Source organism: Salvelinus fontinalis, chromosome 32 (genome assembly GCF_029448725.1).
Source record: "Salvelinus fontinalis isolate EN_2023a chromosome 32, ASM2944872v1, whole genome shotgun sequence".
Classification (NCBI taxonomy): domain Eukaryota; kingdom Metazoa; phylum Chordata; class Actinopteri; order Salmoniformes; family Salmonidae; genus Salvelinus; species Salvelinus fontinalis.
Window position 1 is genome coordinate 35,491,765 of NC_074696.1, and position 16,115 is coordinate 35,507,879.

A 16,115-nucleotide genomic window follows, 5' to 3' on the forward strand; every position below is an offset into this window, starting at 1 on the left:
ACAGATAAAATGACGTGAAATTCCATGTCTACCGTAGCTTTGATTGGATTGATCATGTCAACATCATACTTTAAAAATCTTAGCTAGCAAACTAGACAAGCAGTCATCATCATGAATCAAGTTGGCAAACACATGCACATTTTTGGCCTGCTGGAGGTCATTTTGCAGGGCTCTGGCAGTGCACCTCCTTGCACAAAAGCGGAGGTAGCGGTCCTGCTGCTGGGTTGTTGCCCTCCTACGGCCTCCTCCACGTCTCCTGATGTACTGGCCTGTCTCCTGGTAGCGCCTCCATGCTCTGGACACTACGCTGACAGACACAACAAACCTTTTTGCCACAGCTCGCATTGATGTGCCATCCTGGATGAGCTGCACTACCTGAGCCACTTGTGTGGGTTGTAGACTCCGTCTCATGCTACCACTAGAGTGAGAGCACCACCAGCATTCAAAAGTGACCAAAACATCCGCCAGGAAGCATAGGAACTGAGAAGTGGTGTGTGGTCACCCCCTGCAGAACCATTCCTTTTTTGGGGGTGTCTTACTAATTGCCTATAATTTCCACCTTTTGTCTATTCCATTTGCACAACAGCATGTGAAATTTATTGTCAATCAGTGTTGCTTCCTAAGTGGACAGTTTGATTTCACAGAAGTGTGATTGACTTGGAGTTACATTGTGTTGTTTAAGTGTTCCCTTTATTTTTTTGAGCAGTGTACTACGGTTCTGACTTGGTGTACAGGGAGAATACTGTAAGAACAGCCCATTTTCTGAATTCTGTCGCTGTACATTTCAAAAGTGCTGAACAAACTGTTATGTTGACTACGTCCGTCTTTGCTCGCTCATTAATGTCTTAATCGAAATTACGTATTGCCTCTTATCTACTCATCATTCCATTATGCCATAGTTTGTACATCTCAATTCTCAGTAGAAACTACATTTGTTTAAGCAAGTCAGCCATATTTTTTATTTATTTAAACTTTATTTAACTTATTTACAATGACGGCCTACCACAAGGCAAAGGGCCTCCTGCAGGGAGGGGGGCTTGGGATTAAAAATATATAAATATAGGATTCACCACATGGTGCTGAAAAGACAGCTTTATGTAGGCCCTAACAGTTTATGGGCACCATTTGACACCATTATAGTGCAATTAATGTATTGTTTAGTGTTGTTTTGTGGCTTTGCTGGCATGCATCTAAAAACAATCATTTTTTAGTTTGCCCCACCAAGATTACATGCTAAAATCGCCACTGGTCTCAATGCATTTTCTTCCCATTGAGGACCCAAGAGAGTGCAGACAGGGTCATTGCTGCAGCTGCTCCTTGCAGAGGTATTCCCCCACTGTGTGTCTATCATTGTTCTCGTTTGATCCCACCCCAACCCCCACTGTTTATGAACAGCAGTAGGTCACAATGTTGTCTGCAGACAAAAGACTGTAGGAAACGCTGCAACAACAATCCACTACCAGGTTCAAAGAGGACAATCACTGGGGTTCCCCCATGAATGGAATTCCCCAGAAATGAGTCCTTCAATTTGACACAAATCAATAGGTCTATGCAATTTTACTATCCTGAACGTTTGAGTACTTGTGAATCGTTTAGGGTCACAAAGCATGTATAGCCTAATCAGTGCCAGAATACTAATTAATCAAGATTATTGACAAGGACTCAATGAGGTGCAATGGTTGAGAAAAAAAACACTGTTTTAGTAGCTACAATAACTTCTAAATTGTGGTAAACATTTTGCGAATGTTATAACGCATTAGTAAGCCTCTATTCTAAGTCAAAGAAGACAAGGAAGATAAACTCGTTGGTTGAAGCATTATTGCACCCTCTAGCGACTTGCCTTTGAAAATAAATGTACCAGGATACAAGGCACAGCAACGTGTGTGCATGGGTGATTACGCATATCCAGTTTTAGCTGGTTTTGACTTCATCCTTGCGCCGTCTTCCATCTTGTGGACACTGATAGCATAGCACACTGTTTTGGGGGGGATAACTTGCTGTACAGTCAAAGTTATGGTTTACAATATAACACGTAATATATGGTTCTTAAATGAACCGGTTGCTTTTCAAACTGTTTTTCTTTGAAAGAATCATGCAATACATTTTTTTTTTAAAGTCTGTCCCGAACCAGACTTAACTATCTCTCCTAACTTTTCCCTAAAATTGTACTGCTCCACAGTTTGTAGTCTGGCATGTTTTAGGCCTCACCAAAACCAATGGAGTTGGTAATTTGCTACACTTGTCTAAATCTCTATAAGGGGAAAAAGTATTTGCAATTTCTGTGTAGTAACAGGTGCTATAACAGAGTTTGTAAATGTAGTAATAATGAGTTAAACAATTTTATTTCTCATGACTGGGTTTTCAATATCTGTGGATCGATCCATAAGTGACACGAAAAAAAGTCTGAAGACAGACATGTACAGCAATGGTGGATATCAACCTCCATTCTGGTAACTCAATGAACAAATCAGCTTAGTGACAGAGGGATATTCACCTCTCTGAGGTCATTGTGGGTTGTCCCTCTTGTGGTCACCTTGAGGCATTGCATTAATCGTGTCATCGTGTTGTTTTTTACAATGGGTTAAAGGATATTTTTATCCTAATGTGAAATACTAAATCAATAAAGATTGTGCCGAATGTGTATGTTTTGTAATACATATGAAATTAACTCTTTAAAAGTATGCTGCCTGCAATGTTGCATCATAAGACCACACTGCTTGTCCAAGACAAATACACAAATAGGCCTATTCAGATTTATAGTAATACCTTCGAACGGATATGCCATTATGAGTCTCCATCCCGATTGGATCAATAATGAAAGCTTAGACTGCAAGAATAGCTTTTAAACACCACACGCTTGATATGATGTAAGACTGAGTGCAAAGGACTTTGGTCTATGAGAGCAAAGCAGCTGAGCGGTCGACAACCCATTACATTGCACAGATGGTGTGGCTTACTGCCTCTCCTCTTTAAGCCACCATGCTTGGTGTGGTACATGGTCAGCCATTTTGTTACAGTTTCAACTGGATATTCTGCCTTGCATATTGAATGGTAGAGCAAGTCTGTTAGCTGCCTAAACCTTGGACTCTAGATTTAAAAACATAGTGGGTTTTTATGAAACTCAAACCCTTGTATATAAAATGCCTTAGAATAATTTTTGCATTCTTGAACCTCAAGTTCCTAACCGATACATAAAATGTGAGGGAATTAAAGGGTGGTGGGGTGACAAGGGCTGTAGCTTTTGGATAAATGTGCCAATGACAACAAAGACCAGGTGGATTTATGGTTTAAAGCCATGTCTGCAGATCAGACTTTTCAGATTCTGTGCATGTGCTTCTTTACCTCTACTTTACTCACACATTTGTTGTGGTCTCCTTCCCTTCACATTTCCCACTGACAACCGTGAATTATAATTATCCTCGTTTTACCGGTGAAACGTCCATGTAGCATTTGCATACCAACCATTGGATCCCATCCAGTTTCAAAAGTGGGGATATGCATTAGATCTTCTTGAGTTACACAGTGTTGTTTCAAAGTAATCTGTAGTGTTATTTTGAATTATGTACAGTGAGCGAATTTTAGAGCAGATGGTGTTAATTAAACTGTAGATTAGTTTACCTGTGTATTTTGCCTAGTGACACATGCTGTTGAGTTTTGGCCATGTGAGAGAAATGCGGTGGTGTTTTTTTCTTACAGTAAAATAATACTATTATATTCGGTTCTGTTATGTACAATACTATATTTATGTGATCTTGCAGACATTGGGCTTGTTTGAATGGTAAGGAAAAAGCAACCAACTGTAGACGAAAGTTGTGGAGTGAAGTAGGGGGAGATGCATCTGCAACTGGCGAAACTCGGACACTGATGTGGTTTTGCAGCAGCAAGGCTCAGAGCAACATGACTGTGTTGCCATTGTTTATAAACATTTTTCTTTGTAATGTTGAAATAAACTTGTAAATGTGTGTACATTGTACTATCAATTGGTGAGAGAGAGCCTCATATCACATTCATTTGTACATATATAATGTATACATGAATTGCTGCAAAGTTAGTCATGTCTTTGGTCACATTCACTTGGGTCAAACAAAAACACCATAATGAGTGGTTGACAATAGAAGCTCTCACAATGCAGGTAATGCCTGCATGATGTAGTTGGTGAAGAGCAACTAGAGATTTGCAGTCGACTGCAGTCCGAACTTCATGACCTTTGATCACATGGTTTTTGTAACGTTCATGCAGTGGTCATGTAGTTGCAAGTCGGATCATTTTTATCCCTATAATGCAACACACTTTGGAAGGCGGTGACCATCGACTTGAAAAAAGTGATCTGCTCGAATGCGCCCACTGATTCAGCTTTGATCTAACTTTATTCAACTTTGAACGCAACTGGCCAGAGTAGACTGTAGAGCCAGAGATGAAAAGGCGAAGCGAGAGGTTACTCTCGCCAGAATCTGTCCAAAATAAGACCAATGCGTTTCTATGGACTTATTTTGGACCTAAGCTTGTAACTTACCTTCCTGCCTTTGGGACAAGCAGCATACCACCCTGCATCCCACTGCTGGCTTGCAACTGAAGCTAAGAAGGGTTGGTTCCTGGATGGGAGACCAGATGCTGCTGGAATTGGTGTTGGAGGGCCAGTAGGAGGCACTCTTTCCTCTGGTCTAAAAAAAGATCCCAATGCCCCAGGTCAGTGATGGGGACATTGCCCTGTGCAGGGTGATGTACTTCAGATGGGATGTTAAACAGGTGTCCTGACTCTGTGGTCACTAAAGATTCCATTGAACTTATTGTAAGAGTAGGGGTGTTAACCCTGGTGTCCTGGCTAAATTCCCAATCTGTCCCTCATACAATCATGGCCACCTAATCATCCCCAGCTTCCAATTGGCTCATTCCTCTCCCCTGTAACTATTCCCCAGGTTGTTGCTGTAAATGAGAATGTGTTCAGTCAATTTACCTGGTAGAATAAGGGTTCAATAAATTTAAAAAACGACTCCCATTGTTAGGGCGGAGATATGAGCATCTCTTCATTATATACAGATCTCTGGTAGAGCAGACTATGGGGTTTTCGACAGTGCAGGTGACTGATTGATCTACAAACCTTACATCATAAATAACTAGTAGCCTACTGATTTATTATTTGTAGATCAGTCAGTCACAATTTACCAATGATACATTAATGTTTAGATTATCTCGAACATGGCCTGTGTTTAAAGCAGAACATGAACACATGCGCAGAACGTGATCCGCACATGTGTAGAAGTTTTAGGATTTTTAGTCCGGAGAAGAAAAAAAAAATCGAGAAAAATCGGATCGGCAGGTTTTTGGTCTTAATTTAAGATTAGGGTTAGTCATAAGGTTAGCAGCGTGGTTAAAGTTACGGTTAGTTTTAAAATCAGATTTTAATACGATACATTTTTTAAATTAGCGGGGTTTAACCATAATTATGACTTTGTGGCTGTGTTTAACTAGTGACGCCCCCGACGGTTTAAAAGGAAGACCGGGTGGTTTAAAACGATGATATTGACGTTCGCGTTGACCCATCTAAATCTACTGCGCGCGCAATCACAACCAATCAACTCCGTCGTAAGAGGCGGATTATGTTGAACGGCATGATCTGTTTGATTGGCGTTTCAATCATCCGATTAAGATGAAGGAAGAGAGAACTGGCCTATCAAGAGCTCTATAGGGCGGGATTTGATAGAGGGGGCTGGGTGCTAAGTATCATGGAGGATCAGTAGGAGAACTGTGGCCATACAAGAAAACCGAGCTGTGGGTCCAAACTCTGGAGTTGAACATTTTATTGCCATATTTTTATTTTTTTATTTTACATTAACCTAGTGTTTTATATTTGACTAATAATGGAGATGAAAAAGAGGATCAGTTTAGAATTGAGGAATAGGACACCAGCGGAGGTAAGTTATCTTGCCATTATTTATCTTAAATTTGAGGTGATAACTATGCGAGCCGATAACCCAGAGAAGAGCTGGATTTCTTACGAGCCTCCGCTCTGCACATTGACAACTGAGGATGCGAGTCCGATTAGGTCTAAGTTTTTTAAAGTTTTGGATTCTGAGTATTCGTCCGATCACAACATATGTTGGTTGCTGTACAAAAACGAGCTGAAAGTATCCACAAAGCAATTTAGATCGCTTTGTGATTCTAATAGCATTTTATTGATCTGCAACACTGTCTTTGCCATCATCCTCCTTGTCTTGCGCCCGGCCAGAGATCCATTGGATGTTCAAGGTGGCGGAGCGGGCATAATTATGAAGAACACATTCCGCTCCGATTATGCTATTGTTGTGAGAATAATTAAAATTGTGAAAAGCCAATAACATCGTAATAGGGCTCAGCTGACGTCGTGTTGACTCCTGTAATATAGCAAGCTAATCCAAATAGAGAATTCACAACTGATATGGAAATGTAAAATAACTTTTGATAGCCTTCGGGAAGCGATTAATTGGTTTGTCTTGGAAGTTGCCTGTTGTTATTCCATATGAATGCCGATGCAAATAACTATTTCAGTCGAATTTAAAATCTCAAGATTTCCATGCGTAACGAGGCTTTTGACAGATCTTACCAGGTTAACTAAATGTCAAAACAAGCTGGTTGGTTTCTCTGAGCGGACATTTTACTAATCGAATGGCTTAAGCTAAGACCCATTTATTTTACCGTAGCATTTCGAAAAGTCCACGGGATTTAAACATCAATACTCGAATGAACAGCGCCTGCAAGAATTTATAAGCAATATAAAACCAGCATGCACGCAAGCTGACCGTTGTCGGAGCGAGACGCGCAGTCACTGTCTACGGTGGCGCCAGTGTAGCGGATTTTTTTGTACAGTACAGGCTGTTGAGCCCTGTTTCTGGCGGGCGGGGAGTGGAAGTCATTTTGTTACATCTATACACGAGCACATTTTGACGGGGATAACCAGTTTAACTCGATTTAGATGAGTAAATGGCTAAATTGTGCGTATTAAACGGCTAACGTTACATGTAGGCCTAAATCAAATTTAGAAAGTCTACTTCCAAGCGAATTTCATATAGTCTACACGATTCACTCTGCCGGCCATTTAAATAGCCTACTTGTACTCCCATCGGAAAGCAAGTTGTCTATTTTGCCTCCATGATGTAGTGATTATGTAACGACAGGCTTTTCCTCGGGATGATTAACGACGACGATGTCTTTGTAAAACGTATATGTACACATTCAAGTGTAGAAGCGTTTGCGGTCCTGTTCTGCGTTTTATGAATTTAAGTAATATGGCAGATGGCGTGCGGGGCTCAGACCTCCCCCCAATTTAGTAGATTAGGCTACAGTAAATCCCCCAACCCTCGGAGACGGCGCTTGTTTGAGTATTGACAAACCAGGTCCCCAGTCATTCATGCCACTGACTTTGGCCTTCGACAAACCTATTTCTCTTACAATTTCTGTAGTTACATAACTGCTGTGCATTCAGCAGTGAAGTCTATTAATAGGATGTAGGCTACATCTCCACTGTTTCTCACTCAACGACAATATCGAGATGTGCACTGAACTGGTCCTTTACAATCGAGAGGCATTAGGTGAAGATTAAACCAGACTAAGGCTGTGACAATACCAGCCTCCTTTACCATCTCTTTTTTTGAGGAGGTATTATTTACAATTTTAAAAGGTACAATCATACAGTGCATTCGGAAAGTATTCAGACCCCTTGACTTTTTCCACATTTTGTGACTTTACAGCCTTATTCTAAAATTGATTAAATCGTTTCCCCCTCTCATTAATCTACACACAATACCCGATACTGACAAAGCAAAAACATGTTTTTAGATTTTTTTGCAAATGTAAAAAATAAATAAATGGAAATATGACATTTACATAAGTATTCAGACCCTTTACTCTGTACTTTGTTGAAGCACCTTTGGGAGCGATTAGACTCGAGTCTTCTTGGGTATGATGCTACAAGCTTGGCGCACCTGTATTTGGGGAGTTTTTCCCATTCTTCTCTGCAGATCCTCTCAAGCTGTGTCAGGTTGGGTGGGGAGTGTCACTGCACAGCTATTTTCAGGTCTCTCCAGAGATGTTCGTTGGGGTTCAAGTCCAGGCTCTGGCTGGACAACTCAAGGACATTCAGAAACTTGACCCGAAGCCACTCCTGCGTTGTCTTGGCTGTGTGCTTATGGTTGTTGTCCTGTTGGAAGGTGGACCTTTGCCCCAGTCTGATGTTCTGAGCGCTCTGGAGCAGGTTTTCATCAAGGATCTCTCTGTACTTTGCTCTGTTCATCTTTACCTTTATCCTGACTAATCTCCCAGTCCCTGCCACTAAAAAACATCCCCATAGCATGATGATGCTACCACCACCGTAAGGATGTTGCCAGGTCTCCTCCAGACGTGACGCTTGGCATTTAGGCCAAAGAGTTCAATCTTTGTTTCATCAGACCAGAGAATCTTGATTTCTCATGGTCTGAGAGTCCTTTAGGTGCCTGTTGGCAAACTCCAAGCAGGCTGTCGTGCCTTTTACTGAGGAGTTGCTTCCGTCTGGCCACTCTACCATAATGGCCTAATTGGTGGAGTGCTGCAGAGATGGTTGTCCTACTTGAAGGTTCTCCCACCTCCACAGAGGAACTCTGGAGCTCTGTCAGAGTGACCATCGGGTTCTGGGTCACCTCCCTGACCAAGGCCCTTCTCCTCCGATTGCTCAGTTTGGCCGGGCGGCCAGCTCTAGGAAGAGTCTTGGTGGTTCCAAACTTCTTCCATTTAAGAATGATGGAGGCCACTGTTCTTGGAGACCTTCAATGCTGCAGACATTTTTGGTACCCTTCCCCAGATCTATGCCTCGACACAATCCTATCTCAGCTCTGCGGACAATTCCTTCGACCTCATGGCTTGTTTTTTGCTCTGACATGCACTGTCAACTGTAGGACCTTATATAGACAGGTGTGTGCCTTTCCAAATCATGTCCAATCAATTGAATTTGCCACAGGTGGACTCAAATCAAGTTGTAGAAACATCTCAAGGCTGATCAATGGAAACAGGATTCACCGGAGCTCAATTTCGAGTCTTATAGCAAAGGGTCTGAATACTAATGTAAATAAGGAATGTTTTTTTAATTTATACATTTGCAAAAATTTATAAAAACCTGTTTTCCTTTTGTCATTAGGGGGTATTGTGTATAGATGGAGGATTTTTAAAAATGTAATCCATTTTAGAATAAAGCTAACGTAACAAATTGTGGAAAAAGTCAAGGGGTCTGAATACTTTCTGAATGCACTGTACGGTAATCCCTGGATTGCTGATGCTACACTACACTACATCACCAAAAGTATGTGGACACTCTTTCAAATTAGTGGATTCGGCTTTTTTAGCCAAACCTGTTGCTGATGGGTTTATAAAATCGAGCACACAGCCATGCAATTTCGATAGACAAACATTGGCAGTCGAATGGCCCGTACTGGAGAGCTCAGTGACTTTCAACGTGGCACGGTCATAGGATGCCACCTTTCCAACAAGTCAGTTGGTCAAATTTCTGCCTTGCTAGAGCTTCCCCGGTCAACTGTAAGTGCTGTTATTGTGAATGGATCTAGGAGCAACAACGGCTCAGCCGCAAAGTGGTATGCCACACAAGCTCACAGAACGGGACCACCGTGTGCTGAAGCACGTAAAAAGCGTCTGTCCTCGGTTGCAACACTCACTACCGAGTTCCAAACTGCCCCGGGAAGCAACGTCAGCACAACAACTGTTCGTCGGGAGCTTCATGAAATAGGATTCCATGGCCGAGCAGCCACACACAGGCCTAAGATCACCATGCACAGTGCCAAAGATCAGCTGGAGTGGTGTAAAGCTCACCGCGATTAAACTCTGGAGCATTGTAAGCGCCTTCTCTGGAGTGATGAATCACTCTAAACTATCTGGCAGTCCGGCGGACAAATCTGGGTTTGACGGATGCCAGAACGCTACCTGCCTGAATGCATAGTGCCAACTGTAAAGTTTGGTGGAGGAGGAATAATAGTCGTGGGCTGTTTTTCATGGTTCAGGCTAGGCCTCTTAGTTCCAGTGAAGGGAAATCTTAATGCTACAGCATAAAAGGACTTTCTAGATGATTCTGTGCTTCCAACTTTGTGGCAGTTTGGGGAAGGCCCTTTTCCTGTTTCATTATGTCAAAGCTCCCATGCACAAAGCGAGGTCCATACAAAAATTGTCGATCGGTGTGGAAGAACTTGACTGGCCTGCACAGAGCCCTGACCTGAACACCTCTGGGATGAATTGGAACGCCGACTGCGAGCCAGGCCAAATTGCCCAACGTCAGTGCCCGACCTCACTAATGCTCGTTGCTGAAGTCCCTGCAGCAATGTTCCAACATCTAGTGGAAAACCTTCCCAGAAGAGTGGAGGCTGTTATATTAATGCCCATGATTTTGGAATGAATGTTCAACGAGCAGGTGTCCACATACTTTTGGTCATGTAGTGTATGTATTGGCCATTGAGAGGCTTTTGAAGCCACCAGTCGGCCATATTGGCACTCCCCAATCCTCCATAGGAATGAATGCAATTCTACAGTATTTCAATTAAATGTTTAAAGGACAAAGTTATATGTATTTTTGTCATTATAGTGGGGACAGTAACATTAGTACAAAAAAAAATACATAAAGGAAAATGTTTTTCATGTTTTATTTTTGTTTAGCGCACATAATATAATTGAAGTATGCATGAACGTGTCTGTAATATAATAAATGTCAAAGAATGTAGACATACATTTAATAACTTCTATAGCTTCCAAAATGTTTTTTTTTTTTTTTTTTTTACAATGGAGGAGTGCTAAAATGGCTGTGCGGTGGCTTCAGCCCCCTGTCAGTCATCCAGGGTTTATACACATCATTGGTTAGCACATTTATATTGTTACCGCTTTTGAAGCCTTGTAGCTAGTCAGTTACTCCAGCCGTGGCGTTTTTCCAGACAGGGCTTCAGTCTTGTGTCCACACATGGCATTCAAGCAGAACATTTTTGAAAAGGCATGTGTTCTCACAGGAAACAGCTGACTTTAGGTCAAGGGTCAGCTTTTCCAATCAACATGCAATAAGATTACAAAATGGTGAATTAAACCAAACAAAATGTTTGCCTTTGTCATTAAAAATGCAACAAACTAGCTAAGCATTTAATTTGGTTTAATGAATTTGTTTATTTACCATTTTGCAGGATAAAATCTCTTGAGATGCACCATCTCATTTTCAAGAGTGTCCAATGTATGGTGATGACTATTCCTACAGGTGGCCGAGCTGGTGGTGGATAACTGCCGCACCAGTGATGGTGAAGTAGAGGGCCTGACAGATGACTTCAAGGAGCTGGAATTCCTTAGCATGGTCAACGTTGGACTCACCTCTCTGGCAAAGCTACCCTCACTGCCCAAACTGCGCAAGGTGAGTAGGGAAGCTGGATCTTTTTGAGCAATCAATTATCTCACTGAAAATATTATTATTATTATTATTTTTTTTTTTTCCTAAATGATTCATCAAGAAATTATTATATTCTTTCCTCACAGTTGGAGCTGAGTGACAACAACATCTCGGGTCATTTGGAGACACTTTCAGAGAAGTGCCCCAACCTGACGTATCTAAACCTGAGTGGCAACAAGATAAAGGAGCTGAGCAATGTTGAGGCCCTGGTGAGTAGAGTCGGTAATGCTACAGTTGTAGCATTATGCGGTTCCAGGCATAAACCGTTTTTTTGTTTTTTGGGACTCAGTCAAGGTCTTAAGTCAAATTGTATTTGTCACATGCTTCGTAAACAACCTGTGTAGACTAACAGTGAAGTACTTTCTCAACAATGCAGGAAGAAAAAAACACAGAAAAACACTAGGAATAAATAGAAAAATTATAACAAATGAATAAATACACAATGAATAACGATAACTTATTGTTGAGACTTAGTATAGTAGAATACACAAGGTGCAAGTAAAACATTTGGTTGTGCATCAGCAATTTTTCTCTTATGTCAGTCACTGAGTCACTCAATTAACCATGTCAGCTAACAATTTTTAGATTGGTAAGTTAGTCTAGCCAGCTATCTAAACCGGCAGTAATCATGGCCCTGACCTCCAGGGGCCCCCGTTGATTTTGTTAGTCACTCTCACTCAGCTATCATGATGGCATAAGTCATGGCAAAATGTGTAGAATTGCAGGAAACTAGCTTTAAAACTGCAAAAATGTCTCTCCACCCCATGGCAAAATTTGTAGACTTGCATGAAATTGCTTTAAAATGACTAAATGTTCTTTACATTCCATGGAAAAATGTGTAGAATAGCAGGATATGTACTTTAAAACCAAAACTTTTCTCGCCAAGAGGGGGGGTGGGGGGCATGTTTTGCCTAGGTAGGTAGGTGGGTAACCAAATCTCGTTTAGGGCCCCCAAAAGGCTAGTGTCGGCCCTGAGGCTGCTGGTTTTATATTATCTGGGAAAACTACTGTTAGCTTCGGATATTATAGCACAAACTCATCATTCTATTCACAAGGAGACTAGTACTTGGAGAGAATTAATTAATAAGGATTGTCTGATAGGATGTTGTGCTCTCACCTCTTCTCTCTAAAACCACAGCAAAATCTGAAGAACCTGAAGAGCCTGGACCTGTTTAACTGTGAAATCACCACACTGGAGGAGTACCGTGAGAGCATCTTTGAGCTGCTGCCTCAGGTCACCTACCTGGACGGCTTCGACCAGGAGGACAACGAGGCTCCTGACTCAGAGGCAGACGCCGATGGTGAGTATGGCTACCACAACACAACAACGTGGTGTCAGTGATATTTAAGCTGAACTTTCTTGAACGAAATGCTTCTTCATCATAGATGATGAGGGGGAGGACGGAGCCGGACCGACAGGGGACTTTGATGATGAAGATGACGAGGAGGAGGAGGAGGTCTCGGAAGGACGAGAGGTTGGGCTCTCTTACCTAATGAAGGAAAAGATCCAGGTGAGACAACTGGAATTTGTCATGTTATTTTCAGAACATCTTAGTCTTATTTCCGAAGACTCGAGTCAATGCTTAATTAAAGAATGTTAACTCCTCCCACCCCTAAGGATGAAGAGGAGGATGATGATGACTACGCAGAGGAGGAGGATGGAAAAGGTTAGGACAATAATTATTATTGACCTGTCACTAGTAATCAAATCCAAGTACATGGACTCAAGCCTGGAAAGGGTCAGATATGTTTGTTTGATGTAGTCAACATACACCAGGTATACCAAACATTTGGAACACCTTCCTAATGTTCAGTTGCACGGCACTCCCCCATTTTGTGCTCAGAACAGCCTCAATTCTTTGGGACATGGACTCTACAAGGTGTCGAAAGCGTTCCACAGGGATGCTGGCCCATGTTGACTTCAATGCTTCCTACAGTTGTCAAGTTGGCTGGATGTCCTTTGGGTGGTGGACCATTCTTGATATTGACAGGAAACTGTTGAGCGTGAATAACCCAGCAGCGTTGCAGTTCTTGACACACTGAAACCGGTGCACCTGGCACCTACTACAATGTTCAAAGGCACTTAAATCTTTTGTCTTGCCCATTCACCCTCTGAATGGCAAACATTCTCAATTTTCTCAAGGCTTAAAAATTATTCCTTGCATCTACACTGATTTGAAGTGGATTTAGCAAGTGACATCAATAAGGGATCATAGCTTTCACCTGGTCAGTCTGGAAAGAGCAGGTGTTCTTAATGTTTTGTATACTAATGTCTCTTAACATTGATCACAGGTTGGCTGTTACTCAATTTGTGGCAATGACTCAGAGCAAAGGGGCATTGGCTCTTTGACACAGGAGGGTTTGACTTCTATTGATCCGTTCCTCAGCCCTGTGTGATTTGTATTCATTTGTCACTGATCCGTGTGTGATTCCCCCATTGAGAGCAGTTGCTAGCATTGACCGCTGGAGCCAAGCTAGGTCTACCCTCTACACGTAAAACAAGGTTAGAATACCGCCCTGCACTTTAGGAAGATCATTCCTTTCGACTTTACAGTTATTGCAGGTTGTGGGCATGTAATCCAGAGATTTAGTTATTACTTTGCGAATGCAGCCAAAGGCCCCATGTGTGCAAGTGAGCTACTCCTTCTGCACTCTGATTTGAAAGCTGTGCCTACTGTGAGATTACATCAGTAAGCAGCACACTCACCTGTGTGTGCAAGGAGTATAAATCAGACCTCTTCTATATAAATTGCCAGGAAGAATACTTAGCTACTATCTCATACGTACGCATTAGATCTGAGGTATTGGGGAGCCTTTGAAAGTGTACTTTGATGCAAGAGAACTACATCAACGTGAAACCAAAAGTGATTACTTACACCAGGCCCAAACCACTCGCCATCGTGCGCAAATTGATGTTGTCCCCCCACACCAAACGCGATACACAGGTTGAAATATTAAAACAAACTCTGAACCAATTATATTAATTTGGGGACAGGTCGAAAAGCATTAGACATTTATGGCAATTTAGCTAGCTAGCTTGCAGTTGCTAGCTAATTTGTCCTGGGATATAAACATTGAGTTATTTTACCTGAAATGTACAAGGTCCTCTACTCCGACAATTAATCCACAGATAAAAGGTAAACCGAATCGTTTCTAGTCATCTCGCCTCCTTCCAGGCTTCTTTTTCTTTAGACTTTATATGGTGATTGGAAACTAACTTTCATAATAAGGTGCAGTACTGCAACCGACCTCAGTTTGTCTTTCAATCACCCACATGGGTATATGTTCCTAAAAACCAATGAGAAGATGGCACTTGGGTATATGCTTCTAAAAACCAATGAGGAGATGGGAGAGGCAGGACTTGCAGCGCGTTCTGCGTCACAAAAAAAATCTACTTCTATTTTAGCGCCTGGCAACGCAGACACACGCGAGCTGTGTGGGTGCAAAGTTCGAATAACATGTATGCGTAAATTTTATTTTGCAACGCTCGCGCACGCGACGCTATGCGACCGTTAAGGTCAGCATGTTAGCCTCTCTTGCAGCGTTTCGCTAGTGATAATTCAGTCTACAGGGTGGACTTTGTTACGTGACTGAACAGATGGTGGTACTGTGTTGGTTTTCCCTCAGGTGTTTTTGAGATGGGTATGTGGGTGCGGAACATACAGTGGGTTGTGTATCAACTCCCACACAGCCTGTGGATATAATTTCATCGAATTCTGAATTAAGGGAAATCCCAATTGGATTTGATTGCCATTGTTCATTTTTACTTGGTCCTGATTAGAAATGATTGTCACCCCTTTAAAAGAAAAAAAAATGTATCAGACCAATTCTGACATTTTGATTGGCTTTTGTCCTGTGCAGAGGAGAAGGCAGGAGTCAAAGGGGAGAAGAGGAAGAGGGATGCTGAGGATGAAGGGGAGGATGATGATGATGATGACGACGACGATGATGATGACTAGGCTTGTCTTTCCCCAGCGAACCTCTGGATCCAGATCCAAGCTGTAGAACAATAACCACAAAAAAGTGTGATCTTGCAGATTGTTTCTCTTTGTATACCATAGATATCACTGTAGAGGCTGTTTTTTCGTTTTTATATATATATGGGATACAATATGAAAATGAGATTTTATCGACAATTAATTTGTTAATCATTCCATGTTAAATGACGACCCTAAATCTCTTCAATGTGTAAGGGCTCTAAAATAAATGGATGGGGGGGCTGGATTTATCTCAAATGGCTTGCCAATGATATCAGTTGCAACTAGAGGTGTGTTATGGACTAATTTAAGAAGGGCTGTCGCAACAATGACCAGCACAACAGAAGTGGCCCACACTGTCCCTCGTTGACGTCAGTGTTCAACAAACATCCAATGGCGTTCCAAGACCCATGACAGGCCATGCAGCCCAGAGTCCAGTCCAGCCCAGAGTCCAGTCCAGCCCATGGAGATAGATAGAGGACTCATCTTTGTATCTGTGCCATTATAGTGTCTGTGACAGCATGAGCAGCACCATTTAAGGCCATCTCCATTTTGAAGTAGTCAATTTTCTTCTTTACGATTGGCTGATTCTGCCTGATGACCCAGTTGGACATTACTCCAACAGGGTCACCAGGAGGGATCAGCCAATGAAGTTGGAAGTTCCACGCAGTTGACTAAATTAAAATGTTGGAAGCCCCCAATGACGT

General features: G+C 42.0%; 1 protein-coding gene across 1 annotated transcript; it reads left to right on the top strand.

The window, feature by feature from the left end:
* The first annotated feature begins 5,706 nt into the window (after positions 1-5,706).
* anp32e (acidic (leucine-rich) nuclear phosphoprotein 32 family, member E) lies at positions 5,707-15,666 on the top strand. Its single transcript, XM_055894264.1, has 7 exons — positions 5,707-5,912; positions 11,246-11,395; positions 11,518-11,640; positions 12,570-12,732; positions 12,818-12,942; positions 13,050-13,098; positions 15,293-15,666. The coding sequence occupies exons 1-7, from the start codon at positions 5,859-5,861 to the stop codon at positions 15,388-15,390; spliced, it is 762 nt and encodes a 253-aa protein (XP_055750239.1). The 5' UTR covers positions 5,707-5,858; the 3' UTR covers positions 15,391-15,666.
* Positions 15,667-16,115: the final 449 nt, after the last annotated feature.